At 52.6% G+C, this 16,597-nt stretch overlaps 1 protein-coding gene across 7 annotated transcripts in view; it reads left to right on the top strand.

Annotated features, from left to right (window-relative positions):
* Window positions 1-2,605: 2,605 nt before the first annotated feature.
* Window positions 2,606-16,597, top strand: part of MLPH (melanophilin) — a 39,857-nt gene continuing 25,865 nt past the window's right edge. For 2 of the 7 annotated variants that reach the window (XM_032480578.1, XM_032480582.1), the window contains exons 1-2: window positions 2,617-2,778; window positions 8,329-8,462. In XM_032480578.1, the coding sequence (XP_032336469.1) occupies window positions 8,353-8,462 (110 nt within the window). In that variant the 5' untranslated portion in view covers window positions 2,617-2,778; window positions 8,329-8,352. Of the gene's footprint in view, window positions 2,779-7,971; window positions 8,128-8,328; window positions 8,463-16,597 lie in introns of those variants that run through there. The other 5 variants (XM_032480584.1, XM_032480580.1, XM_032480583.1 and 2 more) reach the window with 5 other exon arrangements.

The raw sequence follows: 16,597 nt of genomic DNA on the forward strand, positions 1-16,597 counted from the left end.
ACCAGCAAAGAATCTGCGCTACACTAGAAGGTCTGTACCACCAGCGGGTGATGCTCACCACGCACTCTCCTCATGGCAGGGCTCAGCCAAGCACTTTATGCACATCGATGCAGAGCAGCCTGTAAGGTGCATGCTCTTGCTCTCCTCACCATGTAGAAGAGAGACTGAGCCTGGGGAGGTTAAGTAACAGCCTGAGTTTAGCGGGCACCCAGCTGGGAGTCCAACTCCTGCAGCTGATTCCAGGCTCCACACACTTGACCACACACAATAATTCGGGAAGAACACACAGGACACCGTTGCTAGTGCTTGTCTCCACGGAGCGGGCTTGGGAATAGGGATAAGATTGAATTTGACTTTTCATTTTATACTGTTTATATTCCTTATCATTTATCTTTCTCAAATATCACCATGTGTCATTTTTACACATTTTTAAAACCCACTAATTTAAATAAACAAGCTCTTAAGTATAAAAAAAATTGAAAAAAATATGGAGCATAGTATGGAAGTTCCTTAAAAACTAAAAATAGAGTTACCATATGATCCAGCAATCCAATTCCAGGGCATATAGCTGGAAAAGACAAAAACTCTAATTTGAAAAGATACACGCACCCCAATATTCATAGCAGCACTATTTACAACAGCCAAGACTTGGAAGTGTCCACCACAGATGAATGGATAAAGATGTGGTGTATATATACAATGGAATATTACTCGGCCATAAAAAAGAATGAAATATTGCCATTTGCAGTAACATGGATGAATCTAGAGATTACCACACTAAGTTAAGTAAGTCAGAGAGAAAGACAAGTATCACACCATATCACTTATATGTGGAATCTTAAAAAATGATACAAATAAACTTATTTACGAAACAGAAATAGATTCACAGAAGTAGAAAACAAATGTATGGTTACCAAAGGGGAAGAGGGGGAGGATAAATTAGGAGTTTGGGATTAATAGGTACACACTATTATATATAAAATAGATAAACAACAAGGACCTACTGTAGAGCACAGGGAACTATAGTCAATATCTTACAATAACCTATAATGGAGAAGAATCTGAAAAAGAATATATATATTTAGTTATAACTGAAACAGTTTGATGTACACCAGAAACGAATGCAATATTGAAAATTGACTATACTGCAATAAAAAAGAAAGATTAAAAACTTAAAAAAAAAAAAAAACTTCTGCCCTTAAGGAACTTACAGTCCTGATATCAACTTTTAAGGGATTTATCAATTTTATAAGCACTAGTAAAGTATCTAGTAAAGAAGTGAAAACCATGAGGTTTTTCATAGGGTTTCTGAAACTCTGGGTACGTGTAAGGGGCACCCACCACCCACTCCCAGGGTTCGCACGCACCAGTTGATGGTGTTTGGTGAGAGCGCCCCTGAAGCCCAGAGGCGGGAAATACACCTCAATGCTTCCACAGGCACTCCAGAAAACCAAGGCTCTAATCTTTGCAGAATGTTGTGGCTTTTGAAAGAGCCTTATAAATTATCCAATGTGACATTACAATGATCCTATAGAAAACTTTAAGTTAGTTTCCTCTTCTGTGAAATGGAGAGATTAGCCGTTCACCTAACAGCACTGATTAGTTACGTATCTGTTTGCATTCGTGGGCCTATTCTGCAGATACGGAAAGTTTCAAAAGTAGTTCCTAGGGGAAAGAATGTACCTTTTGTTTGATTTTTTTTTTTTTCTTAGTAAGTGAGAGGGAGGAGGGAAGAGGGCTCTGACTTGCCCAACTCCGGAAGGGAGAGCGAAGATGGTGATTCCCTTAATGTCTATGGGATTTGAGCAGGACAAGAGGCTCGGTGGGCTGGAGCTGGTGGCGGTGCTTGGGACGCTCCGAGTTTGCAGCGCCCCTGAGTCTGGGCGAGGGGAGTGCGGCGGAGGCGCGCGAGCTCGGAGCGGGTTCCCCAGCACCGCATACTGGCGTCCGCACCGCGTTCTGTCTGCGCGAGGATGCTGGCTCCGACGAGAACCGCGGCTGTGACCTGCGGGACTTTCCTTGGTGGGCGAGGTCTCGGTGCCCTCCCGGCGACGCGGCCTTCCTCCCCCGTTGGCTCTCCGGTCCAGCCGCGCGTCCAGGCGGGAGGGGAGGCGTGGAGGCGCGCGGATCCGCCGCAGGAAATCGTGGGTCCAAAGTCCCACTTACCAGCTGGCGTTTCCACGTATTAGTCTGTGGCTTTGGGTAAGGCTCTTTTAGGAGCCTCAGTTTACCCACCTGTAAAGCCGGAGTAAATAGCGTTCTGCCTGCAGAGTTGGGATGGGAATTAAACGAGGTACCGCGCGCTCCTAGGGCGCAAAAGGCAAACGGGTCGGCCCCTTGGCGCCGAGGGCAGGGCAAACTCGCGCGACTGGCCCAGTGTGGGCTCAGCTCCCCCCTCCCCGCCGCCGCTTTTCTCCGCGACGTGGCTTGGAGCGCGGAGCGATGGGCTCTGCACTGGCGCCTCCCGCTCGGGCGCCCGGGGTGCCCGCCCCGCCTCCTCCCGCGCCCGGGGTGCCCGCCCCGCCTCCTCCCGCACCCGGAGGTGCCCGGCGCTCCCGGAGCTGGGCGGGGCGCTCCCTCGTGACACGGGGGCCGGCTCCGGGGCCTCGCCAGCCGCCCGCGGGTCCCCAGGCAGGTCCGGAGCCCCGGCCCCTGGCGCCCTGAGCCCTGCCTGGCCCGGATCAGCCCGCTTCGTCTGTCGCCTCTCCCTCCCGAGCAGGATCCGAGACAGCGACCCCGGGGTCTGGACCAGGGCTACACGCCCCCAGGAAGGAATCGGTGAGTCTGGGGAGAAGGGGGAGCGGCGGGGCCCCGTGGCGCCCAGGACGGCACACCCGGGCTCGGGGGGAGTCCGCGGTGGCACGTGCGGCTCTGCCGGTGTGCACACCCCCAGCGGCCCCCGGGGCCTGGTCCAGGCTGATGAGGAGGGCGCCCCCCGCCCAGCGCACCCAGGCCTGCCCCGGATAGTCTGATCAGACTGATCTGGATCCTCGGGGAGCCCATTTTGGGCAAAACAGTGGTTTTTTTCAGAAGCCCTATCCCAGATCTACATGCTGCCAGGGCTGAGGCTGCAGCAGAGGAGACTCACTCGGGCTGGTCGCCCAGGGGCCCAGGGTTGTTTGGAGAGCGACCCCTCCTGCACAGCAGGGAAGAGAGAGCCCAGCTGGCGTCCGGGCACTGGAGGAGGCGTGCTGGACCCTGGGCCTCTGAAAGCCGCAGTCTTATTGGAGCTACCTTCTGTTTGCCACTGAGCATGCGGACCTGGCCCACCCCCCTTGCTGTGGAGATGTGGGAAGGGTCTGCAGACATGTGAGGCGCCCCAGACCCCTGCCTGAGCCAGACCCCCTTACCGATCCCCTACGGGTTCCCAGGCTGAGACACCTGCTTCCTACTTACCTCAACCAAATGTTGAAAATCTTGCTTCATTTGCAGCTGAGTTGGGGCCTTTCCATTTTCATGTGTGACTTTTTGAATCTTAGTTATGTATTTCTTTCTTAGAAGTGGGAATGACAATGGGGGAGGGGAGGGGAGGCCCCCCACTAGGTGCAGGGTGGGACTGCCCATGGCCGCGGAGCCCAGGGAGAGGGCCAGGGCTTGCAGCCCACGGCAGCAGAGCTGTGACGTGGGCACCTGGGCTCAGTGCATTCACCTCGGTCCTCCAGCGGACACCTCTCCACCGGATTGTCAGCTCACTCAGTTGACCGCAGCCAGCCCCAGCTTTCCTGAATTCCCAACCCTGAATCTCCAGGGTCTCACGCCTTAGAATCCGAGCACCAATCATAGGCTCCTGTGTTCCCCAAAATCCTAAATCTGGGCACAGTGGCAGGTGCCCCACAGGACTGACTGAAGATGATTCCAGGCACGCAGAAGTCAGTGGGGCTTACGGATTAAGGCATTAGTGACTGACAAGTTAAGCCAGCGGAGTGCGTCCTCCAGGTGGGAGACCTGGGGCTGGTGAAGCGGGTCCAGAGCCTTGTGGGCCCTGTGCTCGGGAGGGTGGCCTCGGTGCCTCTGATGGCAGTGTGGTGACTGCCCACATGCGCCCAGTTCGTGCGGCTGGGCCAGCCTTCGAGGGCTGACTGTCCTGTTCTTTTCAGAAACAACCTCTGGAGGAAGCGCCCTCTCCCCCTCCCCATCCTGTAACCTCTCCCTTTAACCCTGACTCCCTGGCATCACACAGGGCTGGAGAGGACCAGGGAGGTCACAGAGCCTGACTGGGCTCCTTGGTACAGATGAGAAAACCGAGACCCAGAGAGGAAGGGAACTTGTCCCAGGTCGCAGGGCCAACTGGTACCTGAACTGGGATAGGAAGCCAGGTCCTGACCCTCAACCCCATCGTCATCCCACAGCCTCACCCTGGGACCTGCCCTTGCTGGGGAGGCTGGAGCTGAGGCTTCAGCTGCAAGTGCAGGACATGTGTATGAACAAGCTTCCCCGGGCCTGGGGGAGCAGAGAGGGGGCGGGAAGGGAGGGCGCCCGCTCAGCGCAGCCGCTGCCAGCGATTTCAGAGCCTCAGGGCCACACCGCAGGTGGGTCTGGTGCTCCTGCAGGGGGCGGCGGGCCTTTTGGATGCAAATGGGCTCGTTTTGCAGCTGACGCGGGTTGAGGGTTTGCTTCCTACTGATGGGCGGCAGGCCCTGCCCGCAGAAATAAACTCACAGGGCAGCATCTGGGCAACAGCCACAAAGGGTTAACGCAGAGCCCCCCCCCCTCGTCCAGCTGGCACCTCCGCCTTCCCTCAGGAATGCGCCGGCACCTTTATCAGCAGGAGCTGCCCACCTGATTCTGAGTCAGAGAGCTTTCCTGTCATCCTTAGTTGGGTACTTAACCGGGAACTTTGACTTGCTTTGCGGTTTATCTGTTCAGACGGTGACTACTCAATGCCATAGTCCCCAGGCTCAGGGGCAGCAGACCCAAGAGGTGGTCAGGCCAAGTTTTGTGTGGGAGGAATCCTTGCCCAGATGTCCCTTTAATTAATGTAGCCAAAATATGAACTCAAATCGTTGACAGATAAAAGATGACAGATCATTGGAATTCAGAGGTCTGGATACACATTCTATAAAACCAGTTCCTCTGTCTCTTTCCAACTCGTTAACCTCCGTGTCACCCTCTCTTTTCTCCATCATAACTGTTCAATGATCACGGAGGGCCTAACAGTCTCAAAGATGAAAATGTGATTAAATCTGAGCCGTGGAGCTGGCGCAAATCGAAAGTGTTTTGTTCAGGAACCTCATGACTAGGAGTTATCTACCCCAGAATGGAACCAGGAGCAGACAGATAGAGCCTGGTGGGGGCCCCACCACACACGCCCTGGGAGGCTCCCCCAGGCCACGGCAGGTCCAGAGCCCTGCACCCTCCATGCGTCCAGCCTGTCCTCTGCTCCCATGTTCCCTCTTGGCTGTTGCGGGTGGAGATCAGGGTCTTAGTGAGCAAGCAAAACGGGGAGTGGCGGGAGAAATGCCTGTGGCTGGAAGGAAGGTTCTCCCCTCTATGAATCCACGTGGGTCCCTCGGCTTGGCAGTGCCTTCCACCACCCCCAAGTGCCTCCATCACTGAACCAGCCTGACAGTCCAGAGGGGATGCTAGCAACACACTCCCCAAATGCCAGTGACTTTTGGTTTATTATGCATTTTAACTGCTGAAAGCAAACATATTCTCCATTCAATTTAAGATTATTTTCTAAAGGTAATTTTTTCTTCTTATTTTTTATTGAAGTGTAGTCAATTTACAATGGTAGTTTCATGTGCACAGCAAAGTGATTCAGTTATACATATACATACATACATGTATATTTTTTCAGTTTCTTTTCCATGATGGCTCATTACAAGAAATTGAACACAGTTCCCTGTGCTACACAGCAGGTCCTTGCTGTTTATCTGTTTTATATATAGTCATGTATATCTGTTAATCCCAAACTCCTAATTTATCCCTCCCCTCCTTTCCCCTCTGGTAACCACAGGTTGTTTTCTATGTCCATGAGTCTATTTCTGGCTTGTAAATAAAATTTGTATTTTTTTAAGATTCCATATATAAGCAACATCATGTGATATTTGTCTTTCTCTGTCTGACTTACTTCACTTAGTGCGATGATAATCTCTGGGTTCACCCATGTTGCTCCAAATGGCATTATTTCATTTAAAGACAGTTTTTAAAAAGCTTTCAGCTTTTCTGCATTCTATTAATTCACTAAATGGGAAGACTTGGTCGCAGTAGATAAAGTCCCAGGTTGTGGACCACAGGCTCCCGGCCCTTGGCTGTCCTGGGAAAGGGCTCCCCCGAGACGTCACGCCCTGTAGGGGGCACAGCCCGTGTCTGAAATTTGGAATCACTGTCCCTGCACCTCCTGCTCACCCAGAAGCTGGGCTGGAGCTGAAGCAAGAGCAAGAGGTGAAATCTTTCAGGTAACGTCTCATCCGTGAGGCACCATGAGTCTGTTCTTGGCCTAGCTATGTGGGATGCTTGCTTTTCAAAGTCTGTATCGCATCATTACCGGCTTTATTAAACAGAGCATAGTGAACATAAGTCACTTTTTTTTTTAACAACCCAGAGTCACCCCTGGAACCTCCAAGGCGGTACTGAGCCACGAGGCCAGGGCTCCCTGGAGGCGTGTGGGGCCGTCTGCCTGCCCCTGCGCGCTGGCCTCCCCTGTGCGCATCTCAGCAGCGGGCAGCCAGCCTGGGCCTCGCCCCCAGCCCACCCCCGGCCGGCACCCCCCTCGCCCGCGCCCACTTCTCAGTCACTGACACGCTGTACTGTGGTCAAGCTTGCAGAACAAGAACAATACACTAGTTTCCTTCTGTTTTGCTTTCCTCCCTCACACCTCATGGTTCAAGTTTCTTGAAATGAGGCCTGGGGTTGTGACTCTTCCTTTAGAAGAAGAGAGAGAAGTGCACCTGCTCAGCTGGTGGGCACGGTTTTCATCAGAATTTCAGTGAATGTGCTTCTGATATAATTTTTTTTCAAACATGGCAAAAAACAGAAGTGAATAAACTCCAGTCATCCATCAAATGACTTTTTGTTCCAATTTTTTTTTTTAAGTAGCAACGATGTGCTCTGGGAGAGCATCAAGAGTCAGTTTTGTTTTGATGTTTTCATGTCCAAAATCTAAACTCAACTGTCAGGAAAATGGTTTGGATGATCCTGGCACACCAGGGCCGCCCCTCCATGCACGGCTCCCAGGCAGCATGGTGCCTGGGGAGGGAAATACTGAGGGGTCCGTGCAAAAAATTTAAGAAATTATTTTTCACCAATTTTAAGGCACAAGCCAGGAAACGCTTTAGTTGACAGCCATGGGGTGTCTGTGGAAATTTTCATTTCAACTGGGATCTGAGTGGTGCTCCGGAAATGTCACTTTTCATAGTCAACGTCCTGTACAGCACAGTCAGAGTTCTTCGCTCGCACAGAGCACATTTTGTTCCCATTTCCTCAGTGAGCACTTTTGGGTGGTCAGCAGCAGTGAAAGGAAGCTGCTCCCCAGAATTTAGAAGCAAAATCGCATCTTTCGGTTGGTGTTAAGGCTCCCCAGTGACAGCAGACAGGCGGGACTCTTCTCCAGTGCCTGAGAAGCAGATTTCAGTCCTTAATGAGGACCCACTGAAATCACACAGGCTCTCAAACTTTCAGTCACCCGCACGGCACCCTTCACCCAGACAGAGCCTTCCCCCAGCCTTGGTGCCCAGAGCAGAGCTGGTCTGGGTGTAGCAGCCAGAGCCTGTGGCCAGGGGGCCCCTGGATGGCCTGTGCAGACCAGAGAGGTGGGAGCACAGAGGAGCACCCGCCGTGTGCCAGGTAGAAGCCACCGTCTTCATGTGTGACCACCAGCCGTTAAGAGGGGTGAAGAAATGCTCGAGGGCCGGGCATGACGGGGCAGGCAGAGACAGGTAGAGGGGCCAGAGCATGCGGCTAAAGGGCGGATCCTGAACGTGGAGGGCGGGGCGGGGCCTGGAAGTCTGCACTTCTGACTCCTGGTCCCCGGAGCCCGCCGCGAGCAGCAAGCGAGGTGGTGAAGTTCTGCGTACCTTGGCCTCTGACGTTTGGATTTTTCCTCCCTTTGAATCCTTTTGACACTCACTGGGATCTTTACTGCCTTCGGAAATGGCACAGCGTCACCTGCAGTCTGACTCCTGGGTGTGTGAAGTCCACACGTGGGCTCGTTTATTTCAGCTGTCCAGATTTCCAGTCAGCGTTTGCCTGTTTAAGAAAAACCGTTTAACCCAGGTTCTGACTGCTGGGAAATGGGCATTTTCTGTGTTTTCGCCTCTTCCTCTGAGAACTGGTCAGCCTCCTCGGGCTTCCTGGGCTGACCCCCGTGGTCCTGTGTTGCTCCAGGCGTGACTCGGACGAGAAGCAGAGATGGGGAAAAAACTGGATCTTTCCAAGCTCACGGATGAAGAGGCCAAGCATGTGTGGGAAGTGGTTCAGCGGGACCTTGACCTCAGAAGGAAAGAAGAGGAGAGACTAGAGTAAGTGCATGTGGCGGAGCCCCAGGACCTGGCCCCCCGATGTCCTCTGCAGGGGCCGTCACCTGGGGGCTCAGTGGGTGGGTGGGCAGCATGCGCTCGGGTGCAGGACTCTGGAGGGAAGCCAGGCGCTGGGAAACGTTCCACTTTCTGGCCTCAGTGTCTTCATCATTAAAACACAGGGATCTGACTTTCCTCCTGATGGTCAGATGTTCCCTGAATAGTTTCAACTTGAGGCAGCCCCAGGGTGACGTTGTCTGCCCAGCCGGGCAATGCCGGGGCCACCACACTGCAAGAACGGAAGAGCTAAAGGTGGTGAACAGGGAAAGTCTTGATGCGGGTCTGTACCACCCGGAAGCTGGGGTCGAGGGCCTTTCTTTCCAACCGTGTGGGTGGCACCCTGTCCTCACCACGGAGGCCCCGGCGCCATTTTGAACATCTCTCCCCCCCCGGCTGAGCTAAAACCCCCCTGGTGTTACTGACTCCGCCTCTCCTTCCCACATCCCTGCCCCAGACCTCCGTCATGTTGTCTTGTCTTGGTGTGCCCTGTAGGTCAGTAGGCCTACCGAGAAGGAGACACTGAGTAAAGTCTCCAGGTGGGGGAGGCACATAGCCAAGCGAGCGCCTTTCAGGCTGCTGCGGGGGAGCAGGGGGGAGGTCAGGCCGAGATGGGTGCGGGCCGCATGGGGGCCGCAGACCCCTGCGGGACTGGGCCGTTCTCTGAGCTGCAGGCCTTCGGGCAGCGGGGTAGCAGGACCCGGCTTCTGCTCTGCAGGCCAAGGGCTACAGAGAAGTGGTCAGATGAGCTTTGAAGGGAGAGGCAGCAAGTTCGCCCATGGACTGGACATGGGGGGCTCTGGTCAAGGTCAAGGGTGAGTCCAGAGTCGTGGCCTGAGTTACCAGGGGTGGAGGTGTTGTCCCCTCACCTGGGAAGGCGAGGGTGGAGACCAGGGGGTGCACGGGCACGCTGACCTCGGGCTGCCTGCTAGCCGCCCGGGGCCCGGCAGCGTCCTGGGCCGGGCGCAGACGGGGTGGGCTGTGGCAGTTTTCGCCACGCGGATGACACGGCTGCCACGCTCACTGCGAGCCCGGTGGCTTAAAACTCACAAATCGCTCTCATATTTCTGGAGCTCAGAAGTCCTACAATCAAGGTGTTGGCGGGGCCGCCTTCCTTCTAGGGGCTCCAGGAGGTAGTACTCCCCTTGCCCTTTCCAGCTTCCCGAAACCGCCCACACTCCTTGCCTCCTGCCCCCTCCTCCATCTTCAAGGCCACCAGCATCTTCCAGTCTCTCTCTCTCTCCGCCCTCTGCCTCCCACCTCTCTCCCTCTGAACCCCCTGCCCTCTGTTTCCCTTGTAAGGACCTTGTGGCCGCCCTGGGCCCACCCAGGTGACCCAGATCACCCCCTGGGCTCGAGGTCCTCGACTTAATCACACCTGCAAAGCCCCTTTTGCCACGTACGGCGGCGCAGTCGGAGGTTCTAGGACATCGAGGGTGAAGGGAGCGTTATCCAGCTGACCCCAGTCTTTAAAGCCACAGGGCGGAAGGAGACCACCGCGGGAGGGCAGATAGACTGAAAGACGGGGCCCCCGAGGAGACAGAGACGGAGCCGCGGGGAGGGGTCCCTGGGTCCTGACAGGGAGTGGAGTCTGAGACAAACTGACAAATCGTTTGGGCACGCTCCGCTGAGCCCAGCACCTCTCGTGAGAGTGGGGCAGGGGCTGCATCCGCACCGCGAGGCTTCCTGCTGCTGCTCTGTGCAGCCCCCGGCCCTGCCCTGGGCTCCCGGTCACCCCCAGGTTTTCATCACGAGGCTGCTTTCAGCCCACTGGGCTCTGGGCACTGCTGGGCCCTGACTCAGCTGCACAGGACCCCAGGCTGTGGCCACAGGCCTTGGCCGACATCCATCCAGGGCTGCCATCGCCCTGTCCCTGGTCCCTGCCTCTCCCTCTGACCACCCCGCTTCTCCACTGCCTGAGGCCCCTCCCTCTCACTCCTCCTCTGGCTGTGAAAACTCCCAAAACTCACTTTTTCCCCCAGAGGAGCTCCCAGGCTGAGGACCACACGCTCTCGGTGACAAAGCCCAGCCTTTCCCCTCTGTGGACCCTCTTCCCAGGATCACGCCACACCCCCTCCAGGCAGCCCAACTGCTGTCACTTTTATTGTAAACAGCACCACAGACCCTCCCGTTCTATACGTACAGAGAAACACAGATTAAGGGGAGGGAGGGGGACCCCAGCTCTCCAGGGAGACCCTTGAGGTGGCCAGCCCCTCCTCCCATCCAGACAGAGCCGAGGTGAGTTTTGTGGAAGTCCCTGTGCGTTTCCTGCCTGTGGCGACGTCCTTCCAACACCCAGCCTCCTTACTTTCCGTTTTCCTGTAGTTGTTTCATGTTGCAAAGGGGAGACGCGCCCAGGAAACCGCCAAGTACCATTGGGATAAGAGGTCTCATAAAGACACAGGTTGGGGTGGGGTGGGTACAGCTCAGTGGTAGAGCACATGCTTGGCATGTGCGAGGTCCTGGGTTCAATCCCCAGTACCTCTATTTAAAAAAAAAAAAAAAGATAGATTGTGACACCCCTTCTCCTAGGGTGCCTGTGGGTCGGGCCATGTCCCAGCCAGTCGGTCACGTCAGGGCAATCTCCTTGTTCAGAAGCACCTGAGGCCTTCTGCTCAGGATTGGCCACCCCTGCTGGGTCTCTTTGGCCAGCCATGTCACGATCAGGGGGTGGGCCTGTTAAATCCTGTAGCGCGTTACGTCGTCCCTGGAAATACACGCGTGCGGGGAATCCGCGTCAGAGCCAAGGCAGGAGTGCTGGAGCGCCAGCCACATCCCTGGCACGGGTCTCCCTGCCCACACGCACGTCCGGCTACTGCTGCGTTTGGGAAGAGTTGTGTAAGCAGCAGGGACTTAGTGAAAGGTTTTGTCAGTTTTTGTGGGTTTTATCTTTCAATGTGTTTGTCTCTCGCTCACTGCGCTGTGACACGCCTTTTCTCCGGTGTCCCCATGAGCCCCAGGAGCAGGGCCCAGGCATGTGGTCCTGAGACACTGGGAGCCCAGAACCCTCAGGTTCAACTTCTGCTCAGGGTGGGTGCAGAGACTCAGGAAGGACACGGCCAAAATGAGCTTAGAATCAAGACTGGGTGGGGTCTGGACACAGGTGGTTCTGCGGAAAACACCCACGATCTCTTCTGAAACTGCAGACAGTTTTAAAGAAACTGCCTTCTTCCCAGTCTCTGCTCACCATTCATCTGTGCTTTGAACCAGTTTCAACATCACCCTTCTGCCACCGCAGCATCCCATTTTCCTACCCCGGTGTCCCCACAACTCCTTGGGGTCCTCGCGTTTGCTCCTGGCTCCTTAGTCTCTAATCCGTGAAGCAACAGTAGACTGAATGGAGAAACTGGCCCTCGGGTGACCACTAAGTGGATGGCCTTAGCAAACTGAGCGGCTCAGGGCTTGTTCACATGAGCTTCCGATGTCTGTGACCCACTCCAGAAGGGATGCAGACGGATGGCCCGGCTACCCTGGCCAACACCTACCAAGGTCATTGTCAGAACAAGGTCAGCAGGGGAGAAAATGTGAAACCAAGAAACAAGCACATTCATCACTTGGAAAGGCTCTTCCCGCCCTGCGTATGCGTCAGGTGCACAGAGGGACAGGCTCAAGGCCAGTTCGCCAGCAGCAAATTTCCCGAGAGACAGCTGGCTACCCAGCCAGTTCACCAGTTAGAAAACAATCGAACAAAAGCTACATTTCTTTTAGCACAAAGTTAACGGAAGTGAGTGTTGGATTTTCTCCCCAGATGGGAGCATCGGCCCTGTGAAGGACGCTCAGGCAGGGCCTGGGGGAAGGTTCTGGCATCTTCTGCCACAAGGCAGGGCCAGCACCTCTCTGGCTTCTCCTGTCAAAGCACATGACCAGTGAGCTGGCCCAGGTCCCCGCCACTAATGCCCACATGACCGGTAGACTGTCCCCACGTAGCGAAAGCCCCTGACCCCTCGGCCAGGCCTGGCCCCACCCACGTGCAGGGGACGCGCTCAGCCCTGCGGGGAAGGCGGAGGCCGTCCCAGTATGAAGGCCAAAGACTAGACAGTCTTCATGCGTCTTCCCCGTGAGCCTCCTAAGGGGACATTTCGAACAGAACACGTTTGTTCCGGGAACCGGGGCAGCTGGCAGACCACGCAGACTGCTCTGCTCTGCTCTGAACTGACCTGGAGGAACGTCCCTGGGGTTCTGGCCCCTGAGTGGCAGGTGCCACTTGGAGAGAACATCTGAATGGCTTTCCTCGCAGGCTATTTCAGGAGCTCAAGAGGAAGGAAGGGGGAGGCCACCTGGCCTTTGCTTTAGCCCCAGGCAGATATAAATCTCCCCCTGAAGCTGGCGTGTATGACCAGGGACTCGGCAGTGGCTGTTTATGTACAGCATGTAATGTTATTCCAGACTCTCCATCAGAACACACTGCTGCACTCCGGGGTGCAAAAGTCAAAGATGCACAAAACTGAGATGTTAATGATGTTGGCATCAGAAAAGCACTTTAGGATAGATTTGACTTAATACTTGTTTCATACTGTCAAGTCTGAGGGGGGGGTTGGGGGGGTGCTGCAGTGAAGATGTGTGGTTGTGGAGGAACTTGGGACCTTAGAATTCAGCAGACCCTTGTGTGGGAGGGCGGCCCTCCTTGTACCAAGTCTGCTGCCCATGCTGGGCCTGAACTGTGAGCCTCCCATGGATGAGGCCACCCCCTGGGGGTGAGCAGGGCTGGGGGTGGGTGGGAAACAGGCTTTGCTCAAAGGGCGCCTTGTCTTTGACTGAATCTCCAGCATTATTGGCCTTCGCTGTCCTGGCCTTCTCAAGCAGGAAAGACCCTTAGGGGCTCCCAAGGGGTTAGCACTGGAGGGGACCAGGTGGGAGGGGGGCAGGTAAGTGTCTCTTGCTCCAGTCCCTGGTGCAAGAAACCAGCTACTTAGACCAGAAAGCCACCTCGGGAAGACGATTAGTGCTGCTTATGCTCTTGTCAGCTCCTTCCCTTCTCTTTGGGATTCAGTTCCCTTGGAGAACATCAGGCAGTCTGCATGCCGGGGGAGCGGTCGGGGATCTGTGCTGGTGCTCAGGACCACTGAGCTCAGCTATTCCCTCTCTCCCTCCTGGCTTCTGCTTGGAATGTCAGTGTGATCAATTACCATATTGAAACAAAAACAAAAACAAAAACAAAAGCAAAAACAAACCAACCAAAAAACACAGAAAGCCTTTCCCTCGTCCCTAACACCCATCTTCTAAGTGCTGGCACATCTTACTCCTTTTATTTGACAAAACCATCCACATTCAGGGGCTGCACATCCTTACGTCCACCTCATGTTCCACTGAACTGTTCTGGCAGCAACCCCTTGGGGCCCAATCAGTAGCCCCTTCTTGGCCCTGGTCTTCCCTGACCTTGGGCTCTGCCCTCCTCACCGATCCCATGTCCATGCTCAGTGTTCCTTCTCCCACATCCTCCTGGCTTTTCCCTGAAGTTGCTCTGAAGTCTCTTCTTTTTCCTCCTGGCCCATTAAAGGAATAAATTGCCAAGAACGTATCTTCTCAAAGGAGGTGGGTCGAGATGCTTTCATGGACAGAACTTTCATCTTTCAAATTCCCAAAGGAAAAAGAATTCCTGTGCTATTTTAACTGCTTCATAACAGAAATAAACATTCAACAGGCTCACCTTGATACCCCATGTTAACAAAGATAAAAGAGGAAAAACACAGCCCAGTTAAATCACCATATTTATATGCCTAAAACTGCACCATCCATTTCAGAAGCCACTGGCCACGTGTGGCTATTTAAATTAGTTCAATACAATTTAAAAATCAGTTCTTCTGTCTCATTAGCCACATGTCAAGTTCTCAGTAGCACATGCGTGGGTAGTGGCTGCCGTGCTGGACAGACAGGTGCAGGGCACGTCCAGCATCACAGTAAGCTGTGTCGGCTGCATTGCCCCGGCTGACTAGACGAACTTGTGATTATCTCAGGGCTGTGAAAGTGCGTGACGGCATGCTATTTCTGATGATTTTTTATATTAGTAAAACTGAAATAAAAGGATACTTCTTTTAACCTGGTGAATAAAATCCCTCGAACAATAGCCATCGTGACAAATTAAATGTTAGAAACAAAGACAAGAAAAGGGTCTCTGTCGGCACCACTTACCACCTCCAGCTTGGCATTGCTCTAGAAGCCGATGCAATTAGAGAAGCTAGCAAAACAAAGACTATACCAACGGGCAGGGGAGCCAAACCTGTTATCTGCAGATGATGAAAACCAAGAGAGTTTCCTATGAACCCAAGGAAAAGGGCATGTAGTAGTCTGACTGTAGAAGGTATCTTTTATCTTTACATAGATATAAAGATATCTACATATTTGTATTCTTTATATGAAAGAATATTAGTGTCCCCCTTGTAGACATCAAAAATAACCAAAGAGAACAAACATAGAAAAAGATCCCGTCCATAATACAAATATGAGGTACCCAGACATACACGCGTAAGAGGTGTGCAGGAGCCACGTGAAGGACAGGACAAAACATGACTAAACGACGTCCCAAAACTATAAACAATCACAAGTGACACCACATCCTCTCCACGGGAAGAGCGTCGTGCTGCACAGACGTTAGCTCCCGAGGAATCAGTGCCGAATTCCCAAGGCATTTTGGGGAATGTGAGAAAATGCTATAAAAAGCAAAGATGTAACCTGACTATACTTCAATAAAATACATAAATACATAAAAAAAGAAAATGAAAATGAACAGATGTAGGTTCACATTTGACTGGAGCACTGTGCCGTACACCAGAAATTGACACAACATTGAAAACTGACTGTACTTCAATAAAAATATTTATATATGAAACAAAGATGTAAGATAGAGCAGTTTAAATAAGAGTAGAAAGAAGAGCCTTGTTCCATGAGATGATAAAAAATATTTAATGCTACATTAATTAAAATAATATCGTCCTTTCACAGATAGAGATAATCAGTGAAACAACATGAAAGTCCCCAAATGCAGTCAAGTACACGTAACAATTTCCAGTACAATTAGAGCAACATTTCATACCAGTGAGAAAGGGAAGGGTTGGTTAAAGCTAAGTGTTAGGACTTGACCATGAGTGCAGATCAGGTTTGTAAATGGTATATTAAAAATGTAAAACATGAAACTACGAAAATTCCTAGAAGAGAATCTAGGTAAATATGTACATAATCTTGGGGTGGAACACAGTAGAAATCACAACACCAAATACTGCTAAGTATTGACTGAACAGATACACCTGAATTTAAAATGATAATTTTTAATTTTAAAAAGTTAGAAGAAACAATTTTAACAGAAACAGCAATGATTCATAACTTTGAGATACAAAGAGTGTCTTAAAATCAGAAAGATAAAGAAGTTTCCCAAATTAGAAAAACGCAAAAGTTCCAATGTTTAAATAAGGAGCAGATAAATGCGATTGCACGCGTGACTCAAGCCCCTGGGTGAGGGCTGAAGTCGCCCGAGCAGAACACCCTGTTTCCGAGGGCACAGCCCGCAAGTCAAATATTAGGCCTGCGAACCTTCCCCAGAAAGGCAAACAGGTGGTGATGTGGCTTTGTAATCTCTGTAAACAGACCGGAATGCCTGAGACTGCCACCAAACTCCTCCTAGTGTGAGGCACAGTGCACACTTGCTCTTAGAAAGGATGATAATACTAATAAGGAATTTGCTGGGCCACCTGGCACCACACACAGGCAGCTCCAGGGCTGCAGACACAGGCGCTGACCCAGGAAGTGAGCTGCCAGCACAGCCTGGAGGTTGACTCTGGTCTAAGATCACTTACGAGGTTCCTGTGGGGCTCCCTCTCAGGGGCCTGCGGTTCACACACCACTGCGTCTTTCCTCTTTGTCCTTCTTGTCATCATGTTGGTCATTCTCTTCAAAGGACCTCAAAGAACTTAGCAGGTTTCTGTTACCTTCACTGTAATTCCTGATATTTATTCATATAATCAAGATGTTAGATCCGTGTGATTGCTCTTCAGTTCTTATGACATTATGTTCGTCCTCTTCCACAAATTCACTATGTTTCGTTTGGTTGACATACTTTTAATAATTTTGTCTCTTAATTCTGTGACTCA

Source organism: Camelus ferus, chromosome 5, assembly GCF_009834535.1.
Source record: "Camelus ferus isolate YT-003-E chromosome 5, BCGSAC_Cfer_1.0, whole genome shotgun sequence".
NCBI lineage: Eukaryota > Metazoa > Chordata > Mammalia > Artiodactyla > Camelidae > Camelus > Camelus ferus.